We start from the raw sequence: 21,786 nt of genomic DNA, 5'->3' as shown, positions 1-21,786 counted from the left end.
AAAATCTGATGAGACTGTGTGACCAGACCTGATATTTATACAGTGAAGGACAGGTGAAGGGAGGGGACAAGAGAGGGGGTTTTCCTCGTCCTTTGTCTTCACCTTTACCTCGGGGGTAGAGTCACTCAGAGTGGAGGAATGAGCCCCATGACGCATGCAGTGATCTAATGATCTAATGAGCTGAACAAACTGCCCAAACTGGTTGTTCAAGGTATGGGGAAAGAGCCTGTCAGAAACCGCATATTGAATCACAAGCTTTAATTTGTACATTATAGTGATCGTTGTTGTAACTCCTTGATTAGTCTGAAAATAGGTAAAATACTTATATTGTTTTACTTGAACAGTGCAAAACCCAGAAGTATTCTTCTGGGTTCTTCAGGGCGACTGTGGCTCAGTGGTTAACATGCCCGTCTTTCAATCAGAGGATCCGCTAGCCAGGGGTTCTTAACCTTTTTGACCTCAGAGCCCAACTTTTCAAGTACAAAGTACCCCGGGTCCCATTTGAATATTAACACTGTATTGGTTTATTAACTAATTTATCTCACTCTTGGTTTGACTTGTATTCAATAACTAAATCAAATCTACCTACAGTTTAACAAGCAAAAACCTTGTCAAATAAATGACATGATACAATGTGATCATCACAAAGACATTTATTGATCATGTGTATGTAAACCTGCACAGACAACAAATCATGGGACAAATCAAGCTAATACAATAACTAATTTAAAGGCTCAAGTCAGGCGTATTAACACAAAAATAACTAATTATTAAATTTTTCTACAAAAACAAGGGGGACTCAAAAAACGGAGAAGAAAATAGAAATTTGATTAATACATAATGTGGTGATAAAATAAATACACTGCACAATTATTAGGAAAGTAGTTTTTTTTTAGGATTAATTGGATTATTGAACTACTACAGTGCTCTCGGTTAATCCACAATGTTAATAAATCTCAAACCTGAATATTTAAGACAGTAAAAGTAAGGTTTTTACTTTCTTATGCTGCGTTCACACCAAACGCAACATGATTTTTTGCTCCGCGTTTACCGCTTCAGTTTACTCACGCAAGTAAAAAATTGGTGTTCACACCAAATGCGAAATCGCGCCGCGACAAAGGGGCCGTGGCTTATCGCCGTCGCTTCTCTCCGTGAAAGGAGCTTTCATTTCCTCTATCGACCATGGAATAAATAACCATTATTTCTGTGTTATACTTGTTGTGGAAGTCCCAAACATGTCGGAACATCAAACGCCCTCGTGTTTGGGTTCATAACACCATCTGTAGCCGTGCATAGCTCGGTGAATTTCACCGACTCCTCCAGGAACTGCGTCTGGTTTATCTCCGTAAAACGGATACCGCTTCCGCCATCCACCATGGAAATAACCACTAGTTCTGCTTTATACTTGTTGTGTAAATTCCACATACGTCAGAACATCAAACTCCATCGTGTCTGGGTTCATTATATTATTCGTAATCCCACAGCAGCGTCTGAATGAAGCCGCTACCAGCGCTACAGGCGGAAATTTCGCGCCTTCGCAACCTGTGCACACATGTGCATTGACTTTGCATGTAATCTGGTCGCGCGAATAAATCGCACCACGTTTGGTGTCAACGCAGCAATAGGAGAATATCTGTGTGTTCACAATTATTGGGCAACTATTAGTGTGCAGACAAGTGTGCACACAATTCCAAATAATAATATTCAAATTAAATAAACTGTAAATAACACTTTAATAAAGTGCAAATTAAAATATAGCCTTATGCTGTGAATGATTTGCTTCAGCAGTCTTCATTTTTGCAGAACCAGAAGTTGCTCTTCACATCTGTGACAGCTGTCTTTCACAGCACACTTGGAGTTGCCCGTCAGTGACACGACAGACCTTTCCTGCATCTGTAGTACATTGTCCTTTCTCTTGAAAAATCTCACCGGCTTTCCCAAGAGCGTTGTATGTTTGGTTTCTAGATGCCGCTTTAGCTTTGAAGCCTTCAGTGCTGCGAAAGCTAGTGAGGTTAGCATTAGCCCACACTCCGAACTCTGGGCTCAGGGCTCCGCCTCGTTACCTCCGTTCACAAAGCTCTACTTCGTGAAGTCAGGATCATACTTGCACACACATTTAGGCGTTTGGGGCGGTGTTCGGCAGCACTTTCGTCTTCATTATTTCGTTTTAAATACTTCTCTATAACTTTCGCTACAGGCTAACGGCTGGTTGAGTGTCTTCTTCTGCATATTGGAGCTTGTTAAATATCTGACTGACGTATTACCGTCACCAAGTGGTGGGAAGCTATATTGTAACTGAGCATCTCGTGGGAAACAGTAATATCTCTACCGTCTTCAATTGATAACCTATGCGGTCCCGCGGCCCTCGCGGCCCACAGGTGAAAAACTGAACATTTTTGGCGGCCCTCTATGTGGCCCCCATTAACCTATGGTTAAGAATCACTGCCTAGTCCATGTCGTTGTGTCCTTGACCAAGACACTTAACCCCGAATTGCTCCCCGTTGCTGTGTCTACGGTGTATAGAAAAAATGTGAGTCTCTTTGGATAAAAGCGTCTGCTAAATGAAATGTAATGTCATATTCAGTTCACCATCACATACACAGAAGAGCATCAAATCGTTCGCTTTGATAAACTGAAACCAGAGAATATCGGGCATTTTAGCTAAAAATAAATTACTGAAATGATTAGTTTCCAACAATAAATCAATCTCCATTCCTCTTCTTCATATACACCTCGGACTTTAAACACAACTCTGCTAACTGACACCTGCAAAAGTTCTCTGACGACTCTGCAATCGTCGTCATCATCTCCGTCGATGATGACAGAGAATACAGAGAACTTTTTAGAAGACTTTTTAGGATGGTGCTGCGGAACCGCCCTCAGATAAACTCTAGCAAGACTTCCCCCGGTACCAGTGAGTATACAGGGACTGGACATTGAGATTGGCAAATCTTATAAGTACCTGGGTGTTCACTTGTACAACAAACTGGACTGGACTGACCACGCACTCTACAAAAAGGGACAGAGCAGACTCTTTCTGCTGAGGAGACTGAGGTCTTTTGGAGTGCAGGGAGCACTCCTGAAGACCTTCTTTGACTCTGTGGTGGCATCACGAGTGGTCTTCTGGAGCAGCAGCATCACGGCAACTGACAGGAGACTAAATTAACTGGTACGGAAGGCCAGAAGTGTGCTGGGGTGTCCTCTGGATTCTGTGGAGGTGGTGGGGGACAGGAGGATGATGGCTAAGCTATCACCTGGTGGAGGTGGTGGAAGGCAGGAGGATGATGCTAAGCTCTCATCCCTGTTGAACCACGCCTCCCACCCCATGCAGGACACTCTGGCAGCACTCTGGCCTTCAGCCACCGGCTGATTCACCCCCGGTGTCTGAGGGAGAGGTACCGAAAGTCCTTCCTTCCCGCTGCTTTCAGGCTGCATAACAAGCTGAGCTCACAGTAGACCACAAACACTTATAACACACTTAGAATACTTTAATCACTTTTGGCCACTTTAATTAGTTCATCTGGTGCAATATATAATACATTTAAGTACTTTATATACTTTTTTTTATTCCGTCTGTATATTTATTATTGCTATTGTATTCTTCTTTACTGTTTTTATTACTGTTTTACTGTTTATTTATATTACTTGATTTTTTTTTATTTACTATGTGTCTCTTGTGTGCAATGCAGCTGTAATCCTGCAATTTCCCCACTGCGGGACTAATAAAGGATTATCTTATGTTATCTTACTTTGGCTATTTTTTTATGCTGACTTTGCTTGGGGGAGGGGCACCCGTAATGCTTGGTTAGCGTTATCATCCCTTACTTTTTTTTACTTGAGTTTCTTGTATCCAGAGCTGACAGGCTGAGACAGGCATGTGGTAAAAACTTTGGGCAAGTGCAGCCTACAGATGTATATATTAAACAGTTTGGGTCTTAAGCTATTTGCTTCATTTCTAAATACTGAAAATGTCCATAATTAAGCTATCATAACATTGAGTTAACATGTTTTTGACCCCCATGCTGTGTATGTCTATTCTTTTTCTAACTATATTGAACTGGTGGAGGATAACTGGTCAGCATTCTGGTTCCCTCATCTTGAATTCAATGTTTTTTTTGAGGGGGCTTTGGTTAGATGCCTGAATCAGGTATGTGGTGAACACAAGTTGAAGAGATAAACTGATTATACTTTTTTATTTATTTACAAATACCATATGTATTTCATTGCACAATTTAAACAGGATCAAAAATATATTTCTCTCTCACCGTTAACTTCCGTTCATATTTATTTACCAAATACGGTCCCATTAGGGACTTTGCCTTTCTATAGCTAATGAATGGATGATGTTAAAATAACTGCAAGCCGAGGCAATAGATAATTTTAAAAGTGTTTCTTTATTTTCACATCAATGTGTTGTCCAGTAACACACAAAGTAGTTCATAAGGATAAATACAAAATGATTAAAAAAAATAAAGCAAAATTACAGCCTGGAAGATTTAAGAGCTCAACGTTTCCCTGAAACATTCCATTGATCAACTTCCATAATGTGGACCGTAGTTTTAGGCTTTTACGCAACTTGTCATTATAAAAACTAACCCCTGACATGACAAGACCTGAGTTATGAAAAATGAAGAGTGTCACAAGGGCACATAGATAGTCATACTTATAAACTTATGAGCTTTTGGTCTTGTAGACCTCACCTGGATAATTTATGATAGTAAAAATGAACTCCAGGAACAGCTTTTTTTGTGGCCTAGCATTAGACATATTACTGAATGCTTCCCAACATGGAGGCCAGGACGGCTACACCGATGGCGGCGGTGAGGCTCATCTTGGTGGATGGGGCGGCGCTGACCTGGACGGGGTTGCAATTGTCTGTGCTGCAACAGTCGATTTTGGTCTGGTACGTGGCTCCCGCCAGGGTGCCGTTGGTGGTGGCATTGCAGCCGGCAGGCTCCTGGCAACCCTGGGTGTTGAAGCCCACAAGGGTGAATGATGGGAAAGCTGATGAGAAAAGGTTGTGTTGGATTAATAAGAGTTACAGAGATGGAGATGGTTCATTTAATCAAGTACAGTTTTCATGTACACTACGGGTACTGAGTGTATTTTGTTACTGCATATACTTTTCACTCTGCCAAAATGAAATATAGTACATGTTTACTGCACCACATTTACCCAAGCTGCTTTAATTATGTGCATCTGCCTTTTAAATACACTTTCTTTCTTTAAATTCAACATGATGAAGTAATTGGTTCCATCCTTATTCAATTGACCTGAAACCAAACCTCCAAAACTGAAAATACCTGTTTGTTTTTTTGCCTGACAATGAAACTTAAAATGCGCACATCACTACTTACAGCATGTAGCACTTGTTTTGGAGTACTTTAATTAATAAAAGAGCTTCTATACAACACTTTATAATCAATATTAACAAAACATGGGAATCACTACATTGAATCAGTACGAATAAAAAACATAGCCTGCTGGTTTGGCAGTTGGGAACACTGGTGTTTGCTTGTTGATTTATTTGTTTCTGGTCGGCACAGTATTTGCAAGCGATATTAATTAAATTAAATGAAAAATATTTGAAGGGAAAGGGTGTGAGCGTTTAGGAAATTAAAAGGTGACTTACATGTTTTTGCAGTGAAGCAGACGCTGGTGTTGGTTGTGCAAATCGTTTCACTGTTGGAAAGGCAGAAGCCCGCCAGACCATAGCTGCATTGGTTGCAGGTCAGGGAATCCGCTGAAACAACAAATAAAGCACAATAATTAAAAAAAGAAAGAAGTAAAAAACACTTTCAAATTAGCTCAAAACAGGTTCAGTAAATCTAATAAACTTATATAATATGTGTAGAGACCTTTCTAAAACTTCACCCATAATATGCTTTACTCTTACGACAGAAATAGTTTTCAAAAGTCTGTATTAGTGTTTTTCTTTACCAAACACTGTTGGACTACAGATATTGGCAGTGATGCATCTCTCCACGTAATCAAAATGCTAATGATCATTAGCATAGCAAGCAATGCTTTGGGGAATGTGTGGTCCACCACACCCTGCACTGTGGCACAAGAAGAGGTCGTCAAACCGCTCCATGAGATGAATTAATAGTCAAACTCTGACACTCCAGGAACCCATTTCAACGATACCGATTTGAATCTTCATAATCAAGGAGAATATCAGGTGTGAGAGGATGCTAATCAGTGGAGCGCTTTAACAGTTACAGGTTTTCATCTAATTTGGCGGGAAAAAGAATGAAAGAGCTATGATTATATTTAAGAGTCAGTTCACCTAAAGAAAACATAGTCTCTTCAAAATTCTGAAAGTTTGTGGTTTATTTATCACTAATTGGTTCTTGTAAGAAACATTGTTTAGTTTGTAATGTAATGTCTTCATTGTTTTCAGAAGCACAAACTAAATTTAATTGAAATTCTTGACATGAATCTAAAAGCTATCTGCGTAGCTTGATACCAGGGTTGAGTACGAGTTGTATCTCTTTTTTTAATATATATATTTTGGATTGAATGACCCCTTGAAAGTCTTTCTCAGATAATTTCAAAATTGGCTCCTTCAGCTACACGTTGGAGAAGCATCATCAGTTTTTCAGGTGAAGTAGTTTGAGGATATATTTGTTAATGGATCCACTATTTTCCTCAGCAGATATTGCACATGAATTGGTTGGGGCAAACTAAATTAATCTGAATTATGCATAATAAACTGAATTCACCTGTGATGTGGACAACATTTGTCAAAATCCCGTAGGTTTAAAAAGCTCATAACTAAATGGAGACTTTTTAAACTGTAGTCTCTAGGTTATAGATCAGTCCTTGCTACTAACATCTTTCTTTCCAATAATACTTTTGTAATAATTGATTATTTGTAATCTTACCCAGCATTAAAGATGCAACAACTGCAATGATCACAATGATGATCTTTCCCATCTTGATGTGTTGGTGTTGGTTCTTGGTTTCTGCTCAAAGTCAAAAGGAAATCCTTCAATTCAGCCAATCGGATGCTGCTTGTGGTAAAAATCTGATGAGACTGTGTGACCAGGCCTGAAATTTATACAGTGAAGGACAGGTGAAGGGAGGGGACAAGAGAGGGGTTTTCCTCGTCCTTTGTCTTCACCTTTACCTCGGGGGTAGAGTCACTCAGAGTGGAGGAATGAGCCCCATGACGCATGCAGTGATCTAATAAATACCATGAGCTGAACAAACTGCCCGAGCTGGTTGTTCAAGGTATGGGGAAAGAGTCAGAAACCACATATTGAATCACAAGCTTTAATTTATATTTAGTAATCGTTGTAATTCCTTGATTAGTCTGAATATAGGGGAAATACTTATATTCATATGTTCTATTTGAACAGTGCAAAATCCAGAAGTATTCCTTACACACACACAGAACGTCAAGTCGTTCCCTTTGATAAACTGAAACCAGAGTGCATGGGGCATTTTAGCTAAAAGAAATTACTGAAATTAGTTTCCGACAATCAATCGATCAATTGCTTCAGCTCTAAGACATAGTTGTTGCAAGGGGAACGGTGAAGGAGGAAAACAGGAGTTTACTGTATGGCAGTTTGTGTAATGAAATTGTAGACGTTTGTTCATAATTAAGAAGTTTCTAATGAGTGTCTCCAAACTTTTAAATCATTAAAGCCTCCAGATCAAAGGCCAGACTACACTTGACTGATGAAACGCTTCAGTTTGAAAGGCCATTTATATAAACATCGTACTTTGGTTATTTACTGATGATTTAGGACCGACAAGCTCTTTATTTGCATGCAGCTTTTGCTTGAGCTGCAGATTTCCACAGACGCACACAAAAATGTCTCATGTGCAAAAACAGTCGAGTGCCGTCATACGAGCCGTGGCACCATCTCCGCTGCGAGGCAACCAAACCTGAAGAACCAGTCAATCCTGCAGGATGGCAACGAGCCGAGCGACATACAGAAAGAAGAAACCAAATCACTGAGAAAACCCAGACACAAGGAAGTTATTTTTTTCCAAATATGGATATTTATTGCAATCTTCAAATTGTCGACACAAATTTTGCAAAAACATTGAGATGCGTTACTTTGACAATAATGTGCCCAAAGTTTCAATTTCAGGAATTTAACTTTAATGATTCGTGTTAGATGGAGGATATCTAAAGCTCAGCCCTGACAAAGTTAAAATTGCTGCAGTTTCAAAAATCTAATATCTGCAAACATGAGTTAAATCAAGTCCTCCCCATACATACACATTCAAAACTAGCAAGGTGAACGGATGCTTTTATCCCACAGAATGAGTAACGCGCAGTGTGGATTTGACATGAATGTCACAAATAAAACTCATTAAACTGAACTGGTGGAGCCATTTGTCGAAAAATAAAACCAGCAAGAAGAGATGTTCACAGACGCGAGGTCATTTACATTATTTTAGCTACACATTAATAAAGCTAACAAATCTTAACAAGTGAAATGAATAGAAATGTTCATGGGAGCTTTGAGATCCATCGATTATATAATTACTCTTTAAAAAAAAAAAAAAAAAAGACCATGCAGTGGGTCATAGCAATAAATTAGATGGAATACTTTTACATTTTGAGAGATAAGATTCCTCTTCTTGCATCGACTTAGATGAGAATAACGATACCACTTCCATGAGTGTACGATAAACATGAAGCTACAGTCAGTAGATGGTTAGCTTAGCATGAAGAGCCAGGCCCCGTTCACTGGTAAAAATAAAATCACTTACCACCTTTAAAGATCACTAGTTATGAGATGCTTGTTTTAACACTTAAAGATTAAACACATTAGATGAATTAATGAGTGAGCTTTAGTGGCGCTATATGAACTTTTGTTTTTAAACCATCGGACTGCACCGTGCCAGCCGTTACCTCATTGGCTGAAGCTATAGCGTCATGTTTAACAGACAGAAATGAGAGTATCGATATTCTAATCCAACTCTTAGCAAAAAATAAGTACATTTCCCAAAATGTTGGCCAATTCCTTTAAATTGTAATGGCAGTACATAACCTACAAAACCAATCACAGTGAAATGCGATTCAATCATATAAACATTTGACTACTCATTCAAGTTAATTGTAGGCTACTTTAAACTCAACGTACATGCAAGGACAGTTTACTGATTAATCCAAGAATACAAAAAAGGGGAAATTTCATTTGAACCGGCATTAACGCGTGTGAAGTACAATACACTTCAAGAACAGTAAACACAAGACCCATTTGGAGAGGAAAAAAAAAAAAGCATGTCTGAGGAGATAATTCATTCCTTATAGTACTGATGTGTGTGCAATATAGTGTGCGAGTGAGTGTAATTTGTGTCATCCGCTGTGTTTTCTATCAAACCAGGATGTTGGCCATGAACAGAGCAGTGATGGTGGCGAGGGCCAGGCTCAGCCCGGAGGTCCCGGGCAGACCGGGCGCGGCGTTGCACAGGTCGGTGTTGCAGCACGTCTTGTTCATGGTGTAGACGGTGGCGTTGGAGCCTAAGGTGGAGAAGCTCGTATTCTCGGTTTTGTTGCACTTGGCCACTGCTAGACAGCCCTTCATCTTGATGTGCACGAAGTCGACTGTGTAGTGAGAGCAAAAACACTCGATCACGGTCTATATTTCGTTGTGTCGACATGAAACACTTGCAGTGAGAGGCAGCAGAGTGTGTTGTTGGCCAATTACTTTAGGCTTTATATTCAATTAAAAACACTATAAATATCCCCCCACATTCCTACTGAACACAACTCTTTAAAAATGGGCTACAAATAAAGTTACAATTCTTAAAAGAAAGAAGAAAAAAAAATCTGTAATTTCCTGAAGGCACTGCTCTTTACATTGTGTATTTGTTGCGGATTATTTTCAGCTACACATTTGGTGCGCTTGTGAGTATTTACAGTAGCAGGCTTGATCTAAAATAAACGACAGAGTGCGTTTATTCGGGCTCATTGATATATTCCAATACTTTCTTCGACAACAAAAGGAGTCTGGTGCAGAGGAATAAACTCCATCAGCATCAACTCATTGTTGGTTTTAATATCTCATCAGATTTTGACAAGAAAAAGATGGAATACCACTAGTTGACATTTTCATTTAAGCAAAGAGGAGAAGACAGTATAGCATACAGTGATCCATCTGTGTTACTTGAAGCCAACTATTTCAGCCTCTTTGCCAACTAGTTTTCACGCACCTTAAAGACAACACGTGATGTTGCATGTGAAACTGCTGACAGAATGGCAGCTCACTGGTCATCAATTCACTTGTTAATGAGTTGCCAAGTTATTCCCCTTTGCTTTAGTGCAATTACATACACATCCTGAGAATGCAGCGGATGTAGTTTCATGCGAGTGCCGAGAACAACGCTCCTTTGTGAGAATGTTGTCTGGTGAGATTTAAACTTCAGCTCTTTACCTGCTTCCCCGATGCCACTGAAGCATTGTTCTCCGCTTTCACATGTGGTTTCAGTCGTGATGCACAACTTCCCAAGGCCGAACTTGCATTGGTAGCACCGCAGTCCTTGAACTGGTATCCACAGATAGTTTCGGGGGGGAGGAAGATGGAGGGAAGGAGGAAAGAAAAGAAACATAGAATTAGCATGAATAGGTTTATAACAAGTTATAATTCAGAGGTTAAACTGGTGGGTGATGAATTAGTCTGCAGTCAACATCTTCTCATGTTTATCTGAAACAAACTTTGCTGAGTTTCAGTGTTTACGAACCATTTAGAATAGATGATGCAGTTTAGCCGTTAAAAAAGGTCTTGCATGGTTGACCATGAGATAGTGGTGCCAAGCCAGTGATAATGGACAAGACAAATGGTTGACCTTTGACCTGCAGCACAAAGGAGGTTTTTTGGTCGAGGTCATACCAGCACCTGATTCAAAACACACACACACACACACACACCTTGCCTGAAGCGGTTTAACTTAATGTTGACCTAGTCATGTTGTGTACTTTGCAATTCTACAACTGCCATGTCTACTTTTCATAAACCTATTCTCCCTTTTTCCCCCCACTGATCCTTCTGTTGATCCACTGATTAATCAACTAAACATTCCTAGTCCCGACATGGGGATAAAAATGCTTTCAAATTGGCAGAAGCGCAATTTTTCAACCTCATCTGTATCCAAATTGCAAGTCTAAGGAATGAGTTTCTTGTATCCATTAAAAGATCAAATAAAACCAGAGCTGAGACTGTTCCCAGACACTGAAAAATAACTGCAGACTACCGAACAGACCCTATAAACTTAAACCAATTAGTTTGCACCGTGGGAAAGTCGGTTTATAGTCCGGTTTGTTGACAAAAGTCTTCTTACAGATAAAGAGTCTAGAAAAGTGGTCATACATTGTTTATCAGCTCAGGATTTTCCACTCCAGGGTTCAGCAAATGAACTGCATTCAATGTGGACGAATTCAGCACGTAGAGAAATAAAACTCATTAAAAGAAAAGCATACAAATAAGCCATTAAAAAAAAAAAAGCCAAACATTAATACAACCACAGCTTAAAAAGGAATTTTACGCCAAATGATCAGTTGACTTGTAATGGGGAGTTTTCAGAGCCAGTGAAAACGGTTGTATAACAACTTCAATGCCTTCTTTAAAAAAAAAAAAGGCCGCATTTTTTTGCAGCTACAAGAAATCAAAGTACTCTTCCATCTGGGCAAACGAGTAATTGAAGTGTAACATGATATACGTGAACCAATGAATTATAGTCCAAGTAAATTTTTCTGTTTGCTTAATCAATTTAACTTTAGGGAGGTGTATTATAAATTGTGACTCAAAACAAACCAACAATTGAAGCTGCGATTTTGAATGACACTTCAAGTTATGGTAACGAGATAGCTTTCGATCTTCCCGGAACTCTCATCTCACACCTTTTTTGTTTTTGTATCAACAACACACAAAATAAATAAACCATTAATCTAATCCTACTTCAGATTCAAAATGTGGTCAAAAGTATTGAGGCTGTTGGTTTTTAACAGGAATTCTGGGTCAAACAAAGAGACGCCATTAAGTCGAACGTCGTGGTAAATGCAGAATCCAGTGTTCTAAAAACATTGGCCTCAAGCCAGCTGATGAAAAATTTAACCCAATAATTAAATACAATTCAGACGCTGTGCCAGTTTTCTTTCGGACACGTTCATGCTACTTAAGGTCATTTAGAAAACTCAAAAGGATAATTCTCTTTTGAGTTCTCTTTGTACAGAAAAGTATCTTTATGTGCAGATCGCCACTTCCAATTGGAAGGTTTATTTGATAGCTTGAAGATAACCAACTCAATGCTGCCACACCAAGCCTGAAAGACAAGCGGCCATTGAGAAGCTGTGACTCATTACTGGGAGGGGAGATACGCAACAATTAGAAGCTCTAGGTAGCTTCGTTAGAAACCAGTCACTCCAGTTCAACGTCGCCTCTGCATCTTGTGGAAAGTACACACCGAAGTCATTATACAAAAAAAGTGCGTCGGGAAAGTTCTCTTTAATATTGTTTTTGTTTGATCAACATTTATTTAGTTTAGTTAGTTAAGTTCATAAAGCCCCTCTGATTACCAGCCGCAACACTGCATTTTCTGTTGACCTGAGGGGGACCTGGAAGATGGGCGCTACGCTTCTGGGACGGTGTCATCAGCTGTGACCAACCGTAAGCCAACCAGTGCATGGCGGACATGCATGGCATGCAATGGCTAAGTAAACAAAGCTTGCATTAACCTGAGCACACACCCCGAGGAAGACTGACTGCTCCGGTAGACATTTCTCCGCTATGCCTTCAGCAAATTTGTGTTTGCTGCTATAGTAATGCTCTGAATCCCGTATATTGCACATGCAAGCAGAATAACTAAGAATAATGTAGTATTTTTTTTTAAGGTTGCTGAGGGATATAACAAATTGTGATACACACATTAATATAGTCATCATTTTTTGACTTTTCTGATGTTTTTTGTGAAAGCCTGTATATGATAACTTAGTGGTTCCTAAACTGGGTAAAATTCCTGATCATAAAGGAAATTGAAGGGGACACAAGGAGGATTTCCTTGGTAGGAAATTAAAATAAAAAAAGGGAATACTGCTAGACAAAATATTTTTATTGTGAAATGCCATCTAGCTTAACCTCGCCAAGGCCCGAAAAACCCCTGCCATCTCACTGTAATGAGGTCATGAGCAAATTAAAGTTTGGCAACCTGTTTATGCTTCTGAACATTATTCAAATTAAATAATATCAAAGACAATCTTAGAAAGATCTGATTTCAAATTTAGTGAAGAAATGAAGCTTTGCATCTTAAATCTTCACTATTACTACTTTGATGCAGGTGTAACGCAATCACAAGTGTTGATTGCAACAGGCCAAATAGAGACTAAACAGAGTGTCGCAATAGTACAACAAAATCAGATATCAGACCAACTAAGATATCATACCAATTAGGGCCGGAGCTATGAAATCTCTGAGTGTAATGAACTTAGCAATGTTGAATTTGATTGCTTATGAATTTAACTTTTTAAAATTGTACGAAGAACAATGCACTATTTCTTTCAAAAAGGGGCAGAGTCTCAATTTAAAGCAATTCTTTCGGTATAATGTAGGGCAATTTGATAAAAATGTGCTTATTAATTCATGTTTTGTATAAAATGCGAGTAAGGGCTATGCCAATAATTCTATATGATAATTGATTGTATTTCAATGGAATCATGATAAAATCATACATTAAGATATTGTGATACACACCAACATTGTTTAAATTGATAGCAAGCACATACCTCAATTAATTGGACTAATTAACATAGCTTTTTGTTGTAGTTTAATATACTGTAATAAGAAATAGCTGGAAGTAGTAGACGTTGAACGTGACTTCATTAGGTGAATCATTAAGTAATTAAAAGTTGTCAAAACAATTTATCATTTGAACTTTAATGACAATTATGTATTGCCTCACTGGAATTTGTTTTATTAAACCTTTATTTAACCAGGAAGTCCCATTGAGATTAAAAATCTTTTTCAACGAAGACCTGGCCAAGACAGGCGGCAGCATAAGAAACAGTTATATAGACATAAAACAGAACAAGACAAGTTTATATAAAAAAAAAAAAAAAAAAACTAAAAGCTAAGAGCCCGTTTAAAAAAAAACAAACAAAAAAAAAAAAAAAACTTACTCTTCATCACTGAGGACTAAATTATAGTTCTTATTTTGATATGCGTTTGAACGTGATTAATAGTCTCACATGTTGAGATGAGGCAAGATGCCGTTCATATTAGCAAACCTGTACTCTCAAATTAAAATGTCACACTACATTTACAACAAGTGACGAGCAACACAATGACTCAAGTAGAGGGTTGACTGATTACTTATTTAACTCAAGCACATGAGCGAGAAGTTGACTGCTGTATGACTGAGATGGATGCTGAGCGGACACGTCACACTCAAAGGAACAAAAATCACATGCGCCGATATCTTTGCTTCTACTTTGTTACTTTTTCCAGTATGAACATTAATAAAATGGTAGAGAAACAACCAAAACTTATTTAAACTCCACTACAAACGGGATGGTTATGAATTGAAAAATGTTGGAGACAAACAAAATGTGTCAGAGATGCATACAAACTCTACGATCCTGTGGATCGGCCTGATTTCAATGATGATCTGTATGAGATATTTCCCGTTCTTTGCCACAGAGGAAACAAACAAACGCGGCCACGCCTTTAAACACGAACAGCCGCACACCCTGTCCCCTCGGTTTCGGTTACACCCAAATCTACCCTAGATAATCCTCATTACACGACTGCTCCTACTATATATTCTCACAAGTCAAATATATTCTGTATGATAAATACGGATTTCTTGTCAATAAAAGTGTGTGCTGATATAAAAAAAATATATATACACACTTTTATGGTAAATCCCAGAAAATGTAAAGGTCATGTGACAATGGTGTTGCCTCACCCGCAACACTTCAGCACTCTGCAATGCAGACCGACCGGACTGATTGAACCATCGGAGTTCAACTTTAATGATGTTAAATTACAGCGCAGTGTTTGTTCACTGAAGTGTCTCAACATACAATTGGTTGCGTCTTCACCTCTCCCGTGATTGCAACAGATAGTCAACAGTGTCTTGCCTTAAAGAGCCGGCTCTGGGTAAAAGACGCAGTGAAATAGTCTTTGTGTGAAATACAAAAACAGAAAACGGGTGCAGTCAATCATGTTTGACAACAAGGCACAATAGGCGGAGATTTGGCACGAAGCGAAGAGCTTCTTGTCCTTCCTGCCAGAGGTTAAGTTGTGGCATGGCAGAAATAAAATAAATTGTCCACTCCTTACTGGGAACTCGTGTGAAAAACATTCACGTAACTTCACACCGTCATCGATGACCTCAATACACAAGTACACACACCTGAGCAAGAAGCACCCTCAGCCTTTCAACCAGGAATCCTAAACCAAAAGCACATTTGGCATTTAGTCAAAGTTGCAAAGCAACACTGTAGAAATACTGTTGTTATAGGGAGGAGTCTGCATTTAACATTTTATTTAAGTAAAGAAGCACTAACAGCAAAGTACTCTCCTTTGATAAGTGGTATTACCTTTATGTATGTACCGACAGTTTGTTGCATTTGTAATAATTACTGTGACTATCATGTAAAAAAAAAAAAAAAGACAGATATACAGACGTAGATGTCAAAATAGTCATCAGAATGGGTTCTCATACCAACTTGTTTCAATAAGGCTCTACGGGAATACAGTCATCAGTTTTGCTGCGTGTCTTTTATACCAGATATGCTACGTGTATGTTAACTTGTATAGAAGGATTTACAGCCTGAAATATGTAGAATACCAGAATTTGTAAACAAGAAATTGATAAAGAGATGGTTCAGAACCATTATTTTAATTAATGGCAGTATTTAAGTTAAAAGATCACCATATTTACTGAAGTGACTCTTGATGTTGATTCTATGTTACAGAAAGTTATTCTGCCTAAAGTTGAGCAAATGTCTCTGCCTTTGTGTTCCAGTTTGGTAACAAGTAGCTCTGGGGTGTGGCACATTATGCATTATCCCCTCAATGTGCAGTGACAGCCCTACACTGCCCTCTACTGCTCAGTCACTACAACTACAGATTAACCCTTTAGGTCCCACAACAACAGGTTGAGGATCACAGGACAGGCGGAAGAGAGAAAAGTAACAAAGATACCAGCAGTGGCAGAGTTTAAAAGACTAAACTCCTGTGGAATCAAATAACAAAGAATACAATAAAGTGATTGTAGAGGAATGACCGCTCTGCTGTGGTATCAGTCAGGAGACAATCTTTTTCCACCTGAGGGCAGCCGTGTTGCAAAATATCTTAAAATAGTTAGTTACATGTATTAGAAGTATTTATTCTAGCGTCAGCATTGAGTCATTAACTCAACAGCGTCTCCATGTGACCAACAGACGCAGACGAGCAGTGACTCAATCCAGCCTCCCTCCGGCTGAAAAACCCCCAGCACATTTAGAAAAAAAAAAGAAAAAGGTCCACTTCACCAATAAAATGCCCGTTTAAGAAAGATTTGTATTATTTCTGATTGCCTCAGCTCACCGTGGGGAACGACTGTACGGAAAGCTAAAATGAGTCGGCATCTCTTGAGCTGAATATGCAAACATGTTCATGAAGAATAATGCAAGAGTAAATATGTAAAGACTGCCCTTAAAGAGTCTGCTTCAGATAATTATCATCCTTACACCTACAACCTCACAAAAGATAAAAGGCAAATACACTTGGGCGGGTCTGCAGTGTACAGTAAATATAGCCTTAAAGCTCACAATGCGGACCTCATTGAAGGATGGGATTAAAAGGTTTGTGGCAGGAAGATATTTCTCAAACCCTTTTGAATTATTTTTTTTACAGATTAATAAAACATGTTTTTAATGTGTTAAATAAAGCAAAAAACAACAACAACAAAAAAAAGTGTATAAATGATCACCTTACATTATTTTTTAAAAGCAGCCAGAATGGGACGATAGTTCCCGCTAGAAAAGGTGTGGTTTGAAACAGGAGACCAAAACAAAAGAGTTTAAGGGACCCAGAGGACAGAAATGGACGACAATAGAGTCCAAACACAATAGTGCAAGAACAAATGGGACACCTAGTCCCTAGAACTTCCATAGAAGTGGAATTTGAGACTCGGGCAAAGCCTCAACAGTTACAAGGTGAGGAATTTATCATGCAATTGTTGACAAGCTGGGGCATGATTCAATCATGAAAAAAAAAAACATCCTTTTATCACAAAACAGCTGCCTCACTCCAACCTGTAATAACAGCATTAGAGTAAAGCCTGGGATGTGCAGGGAGGGGAAACGTAGGAAAACGCGACAGCTACTTTGTCTCAACTGTGGGAATCTGAGTTCTGTTGAATCTTTAGTCCTATAAAAAAAAAAACTAAAAAAAACAGGACATTTGATTTTAGGGCTGAAACTAACCACTTCTTCTAAAGAAATGCCAGACGCTAGTGAACAACTCCCATTCTAAATTACCAGGGACCAAGACTATACTCATATTTCTTGTTTAAAACAAACCAACCAACTATTCAGTTTAAAATCCACATTCAATAAGCGGAAATCAGAGCCGGTTTGGCATTCTTGTTGGAAAACGTACTAAAATGATGAGCCTTAGCAATGTTCAAAGCAGTTAATATACGTCACACAAACAATCATTTCAGCTCTGATGCATTCAACTGGTTAAACGGTACGTTTAGCCAACCATTTCAAATGTTTATCAGTTATTCAGAGCTGGCCATTTCAACGACTTACACTTTTAGCTAACCATTTGTTTATTACCCTGAGGTACCTTAAACTCACCATTTGTTTATTCCCTAGGCAAAACCTTAAGCTCACCATTTGTTTATTTCACTAGGCTTTCAACCATTTATCCAATTATTGTGTCATTGAGAGAAACAAAGTGTTTGGATTTAACAGCCAACAAGGCCCCATCTGAAACAGACAAACTAGTGCACTTTTGCATTAATTATCCGTTTAACTCAAAACACATCATGTAAAAATAACGAAAAACACATGGGTGGCCATCTGACAAAAAGGGCCCTACGGCTCCTGCCCCTGAAACGCCGAACTACGTCCCTGCTGGGGCGCCGTGAACGCACCACAGCCTCGAGGCTGCAGCGCCTCAACACGGAGCCACACAATAAAACTGGCGACACACCCTCCACGTTTTTAGGCCAACAAAACGGATTTAGCAGGATGTAAAAACAAAGAGTAACATCTAGATGTAACATAATCGTATCTACAACTAGCACACACACAAAACAATATTTATTTATTTCTAAATATGGCAATACTGCAGACAACGGTGGCGCGCGCTAATAAAACCTCAAACCTCAATAAAACACAGCCGCGCCAAACTTCATGCAGGAAAACGTGGATTTTATCTGAAGAGTTAAACTTCAGCTCTGTAACACAAAAGCTGTTCGGTTTAAAGAAATTAGATTTCAGAGGGTTCATTTTAAAAAGTGGCACGCTGTAAGATAGTGAAAAACAACGTGCGTTTGTTAATTAACAAGTCATATTTCATGTTGAGTATTTAACTCACCGACTGCAAAGCAGAATCCGACTGCGAAAAGCTGGAGAATAACTCTGTTCATCTTGGGAAAAGGAGCGGATCGAGGATACAAACTGGACTTTCAGGAGAGACTGCCTGTCTGTGAGGACTCAAACCGTTATAATTTCTGATCAAGCAAACTTTTTTCCGCCATTTATGATCTTCCACCTCCCATCCAAACGTCACCGTTATCCAATCAGAGGAGATCCTCTGGGACGTCCATCCAGTTCTTTCGCTTCGAGCTCTCCCACCTGTGTGAATCAAGGAGAGGGGAGTATTACGCTCCAGCAGGAAGTTAAAGTGTGGGAAAGCTGGGCAATCATTGTATGGCGACATTGTTGCATTTAACTATATCATTACAATTAGTGTTGGGGGTAACGAGTTACAAAGTAACGGATTACAGTAACGTAATTACTATTATAGGTAACGAAGTAACCTCAACATGTTGGTAACTACACTACTTTACTAGACCTCAGTAATGCGCGTTCCTGCGTTACTCAAGACATTTTTACCAGTCCGAAAAGTTTTCTTTTAGCGGCGCGCGAGTCACACGACACTTCCTGATGAACAGTCTGTCACAGGTACGTCCCAAGTCTCTAAACTGCATCCCCGTTTCCCTCAACCAAGCGCGGAGAGAAGACGCGAGGAAAAATGTTTTAATAGACATGACATCCTTTCCTCTGAAGCGTCACGTGAAGCGACGTAGGTTTCTGATGACTGCGACCGACTGACAGCGGATCACATCTGATCACATCTGATCAGCTGTTAGTCGCTTTAACAGCTGGCGGAGTTTTGTCCGGAGAGTTTTTAGCGAACATTCCAATAAAAATGCACTTAAAATAGTTGATTTAACGGCGTTAAACTACTACTTACATTATTAAAGACACAGTTATCATGAGTGTCAGAGTGGAGATGTTTTCTCTGTCGTCTGTTACCGTTTAATAATCTGCATTGAGTATTTATATACTGTGATGTGTCCTGCTTATACGCGCAGGATCCATTTCTACTGGCGGAATGAGTCTGATTGTGACATCATAATAAAATAACCCACAATATAAATATAGTTTCTCTTCGTTACGTGTTGTAAAAAGTGTTTCCTCTCTCCAGCTCTCTGATTTTAATGACATACATAATACAAGTTATTGAGGGAAACAACAGATACAATCTTAGAAGACAGTAGTTTGTGGTCCTTTTGTGGTTCAGACCTACAATGAACATATTTTAACCAGATGGTGAACAATTTAACAGATTTAATATATAACTTGAGTTTAATCTGTGATCGTCTTCACTCTAGTATTAAACTGCAGCGATCAGTCCGCTCAGCTGCAGCGTCCAATCACCAAAAGTACCATTTATGTTTCTATCTTTCTTAAACCACTACAATGATTCCTATAACAAGCTGCTTTTGTTCTTAGGAGTCGGCCCCCATTTGGTTTAGTGGGGTCTCATGTTTCCAAAAGCCTGTTTTCAATGTGTTATGCTGTTTGACCTGAATGTCCCCACCATACACAGCCTCTTGTATCCTGTTGTTTGTGGATTCTAAAGTGAGGCATATTTCTGTGGTCAGACAGTGTGAACAGGGTTAATGTTCGTTCAAGTTAATGGCTGAGTTTTATGTGCCATTTTGTTTTACATGTTTACAATTACTATACTCTATGTGGAAAGGCTAAGAGATTATTGAACATTGAAAATAAAGTGATGAAAGGGCCATGATGTTTGTCCAGGTATCTTTACGGTTAATTTGTACATTTGCTTAAAAAAATGGAAAGTAAAGTAACTAGTAGTGTAGTTACTTTTCAAATGCAGTAACTAGTAAAGTAATCTAGTTACAATTTTCAGAAGTAACTAATAACTTGCAACTAGTTACTTTTTCTGAGTAACTACCCCAACACTGATTACAATACACCTATATGGATTTAAAGTGTGTTGATTGTGCAAGAAAGTGACTTACATGTTATTTTATGACATTTTAAGCCACTAAGTACATTTATTCAAGCTCTGTACTTAATATTTTACACGTATGCTTCATTTCAGAGGAAAATATTGTACTTTTCATCATAGTTTGGGGCTGATAATACCTCTGTGTGTTTTACTTAAATTGGAGTTTGTATTATTATGGCCAGTTCACTTTAGTGAAGGATATTTGTTCCACCTACAATTACATAACTGACCAAATTTCAGATAATTACTATTTGTCCTCCTGGTGCGGTTACTCCCCGGTCCGCACCTCTTGTTCAAAGTGGCCAAGTTTACAGATCACATACAGTATCCTAATCTACTGCATCATGGCCCTTAAAATGCCCCGTTAAGTTAACAGCTTCAACAATGGAAGAGAATGTGTGTTGCGTACATGTCTGGTCAGTGAAGTGTAAAGTAAACTGGTTTAAAGGAGAACATTTGTAAAGATATTAAGGTTATTTGCCTTTAGCTCTATTCTTTACTCTGTAACGCACTAAATGGTTGAAAAAGAGTTCCTTTCCTCCAGACCTGCTGCAGAGGCTTCAACTCGGTCCAGCAGCGGAAAATGTGAACTATATCGTGTTGTTCCACAGCAGCAAGGTCATTTCATCCAGTATAAACTTATATTTATTATGTTACAATGGAATACATATTTATTGTTGGGTTCACTCCACCTTATAAACCTATACTTACTTTTACTTAGTCAGGATTATTCCCATGAATTCTAAGATTATGTCTGTAGTCTCCACACTTTCTAGGAAAATAACAAATAACAAAAAGAGCCGAATCAAAAGGAAATCTAAAGAAAATAAAAGGACATTTCAGCAACAGCTACATGTCTTGAGGGATCTCTCCTCTGTATTTCCCATTGCACACGTCAGCTAAAGCTCCAACATCATCCCACTAAAGTTTAACTACTAATATCTCAGCTCTTGTGCAAACTCAATGTTCATAGTAATATTTTTCTCAACCTGACTAACAAGTATGTGTGAGTACGATAGGCAGTAATAAGAAGTCTTGATTTTTTTGCTGGCTTTATGTCAGATGAAATGATTTCATAAAAATCATCTGCAGGTTTATCCTCGAGGCGGTAAACAAAGTGTGGAAGACCGGTTCCTGCAACTGAAGCCACGGCACACTAATAAAGTAACAGGTTACATAATAGCATAATGCAGTCAATATTATCTTGTAGAGCTAATAATGCTGCATTTTTGTTAGGATTGAAACCAATTATTTGAAATTGTAAAAAAATAATGTTCAATAA

General features: G+C 38.8%; 2 protein-coding genes across 2 annotated transcripts; both read right to left on the bottom strand.

The window, feature by feature from the left end:
• Positions 1-4,375: 4,375 nt before the first annotated feature.
• Positions 4,376-7,024, bottom strand: LOC306748416 (uncharacterized protein). Its single transcript, XM_079231581.1, has 3 exons — positions 6,888-7,024; positions 5,633-5,743; positions 4,376-5,004 (listed from the first exon to the last, which is right to left on the bottom strand). Exons 1-3 carry the CDS (start codon positions 6,937-6,939, stop codon positions 4,769-4,771), a joined length of 399 nt encoding a protein of 132 aa, XP_079087707.1. The 5' UTR covers positions 6,940-7,024; the 3' UTR covers positions 4,376-4,768.
• Positions 7,025-7,996: 972 nt separating this feature from the next.
• LOC306748418 (lymphocyte antigen 6B-like) lies at positions 7,997-18,673 on the bottom strand. Its single transcript, XM_079231583.1, has 3 exons — positions 18,555-18,673; positions 10,401-10,511; positions 7,997-9,571 (listed from the first exon to the last, which is right to left on the bottom strand). Exons 1-3 carry the CDS (start codon positions 18,604-18,606, stop codon positions 9,342-9,344), a joined length of 393 nt encoding a protein of 130 aa, XP_079087709.1. The 5' UTR covers positions 18,607-18,673; the 3' UTR covers positions 7,997-9,341.
• Positions 18,674-21,786: the final 3,113 nt, after the last annotated feature.

This window comes from Taurulus bubalis, assembly GCF_910589615.1.
Source record: "Taurulus bubalis genome assembly, chromosome: 16".
In the NCBI taxonomy this organism is placed as follows: Eukaryota; Metazoa; Chordata; class Actinopteri; order Perciformes; family Cottidae; genus Taurulus; species Taurulus bubalis.
The sequence above is the reverse complement of the archived record's forward strand: the minus strand, read 5'-3'. Positions and strand labels throughout refer to the sequence as shown.

Coding starts and splice junctions, on each gene's coding strand:
- LOC306748416 (XM_079231581.1), bottom strand. CDS start 6,939: ATGGGAAAGATCATCATTGTGATCATTGCAGTTGTTGCATCTTTAATG. Junction 5,744..6,887: donor TGTTGCATCTTTAATGCTGG/GTAAGATTACAA, acceptor TTGTTGTTTCAG/CGGATTCCCTGACCTGCAAC. Junction 5,005..5,632: donor CTGCTTCACTGCAAAAACAT/GTAAGTCACCTT, acceptor TTTTCTCATCAG/CTTTCCCATCATTCACCCTT.
- LOC306748418 (XM_079231583.1), bottom strand. CDS start 18,606: ATGAACAGAGTTATTCTCCAGCTTTTCGCAGTCGGATTCTGCTTTGCA. Junction 10,512..18,554: donor CGGATTCTGCTTTGCAGTCG/GTGAGTTAAATA, acceptor TGTGGATACCAG/TTCAAGGACTGCGGTGCTAC. Junction 9,572..10,400: donor CAGTGGCATCGGGGAAGCAG/GTAAAGAGCTGA, acceptor CTCACTACACAG/TCGACTTCGTGCACATCAAG.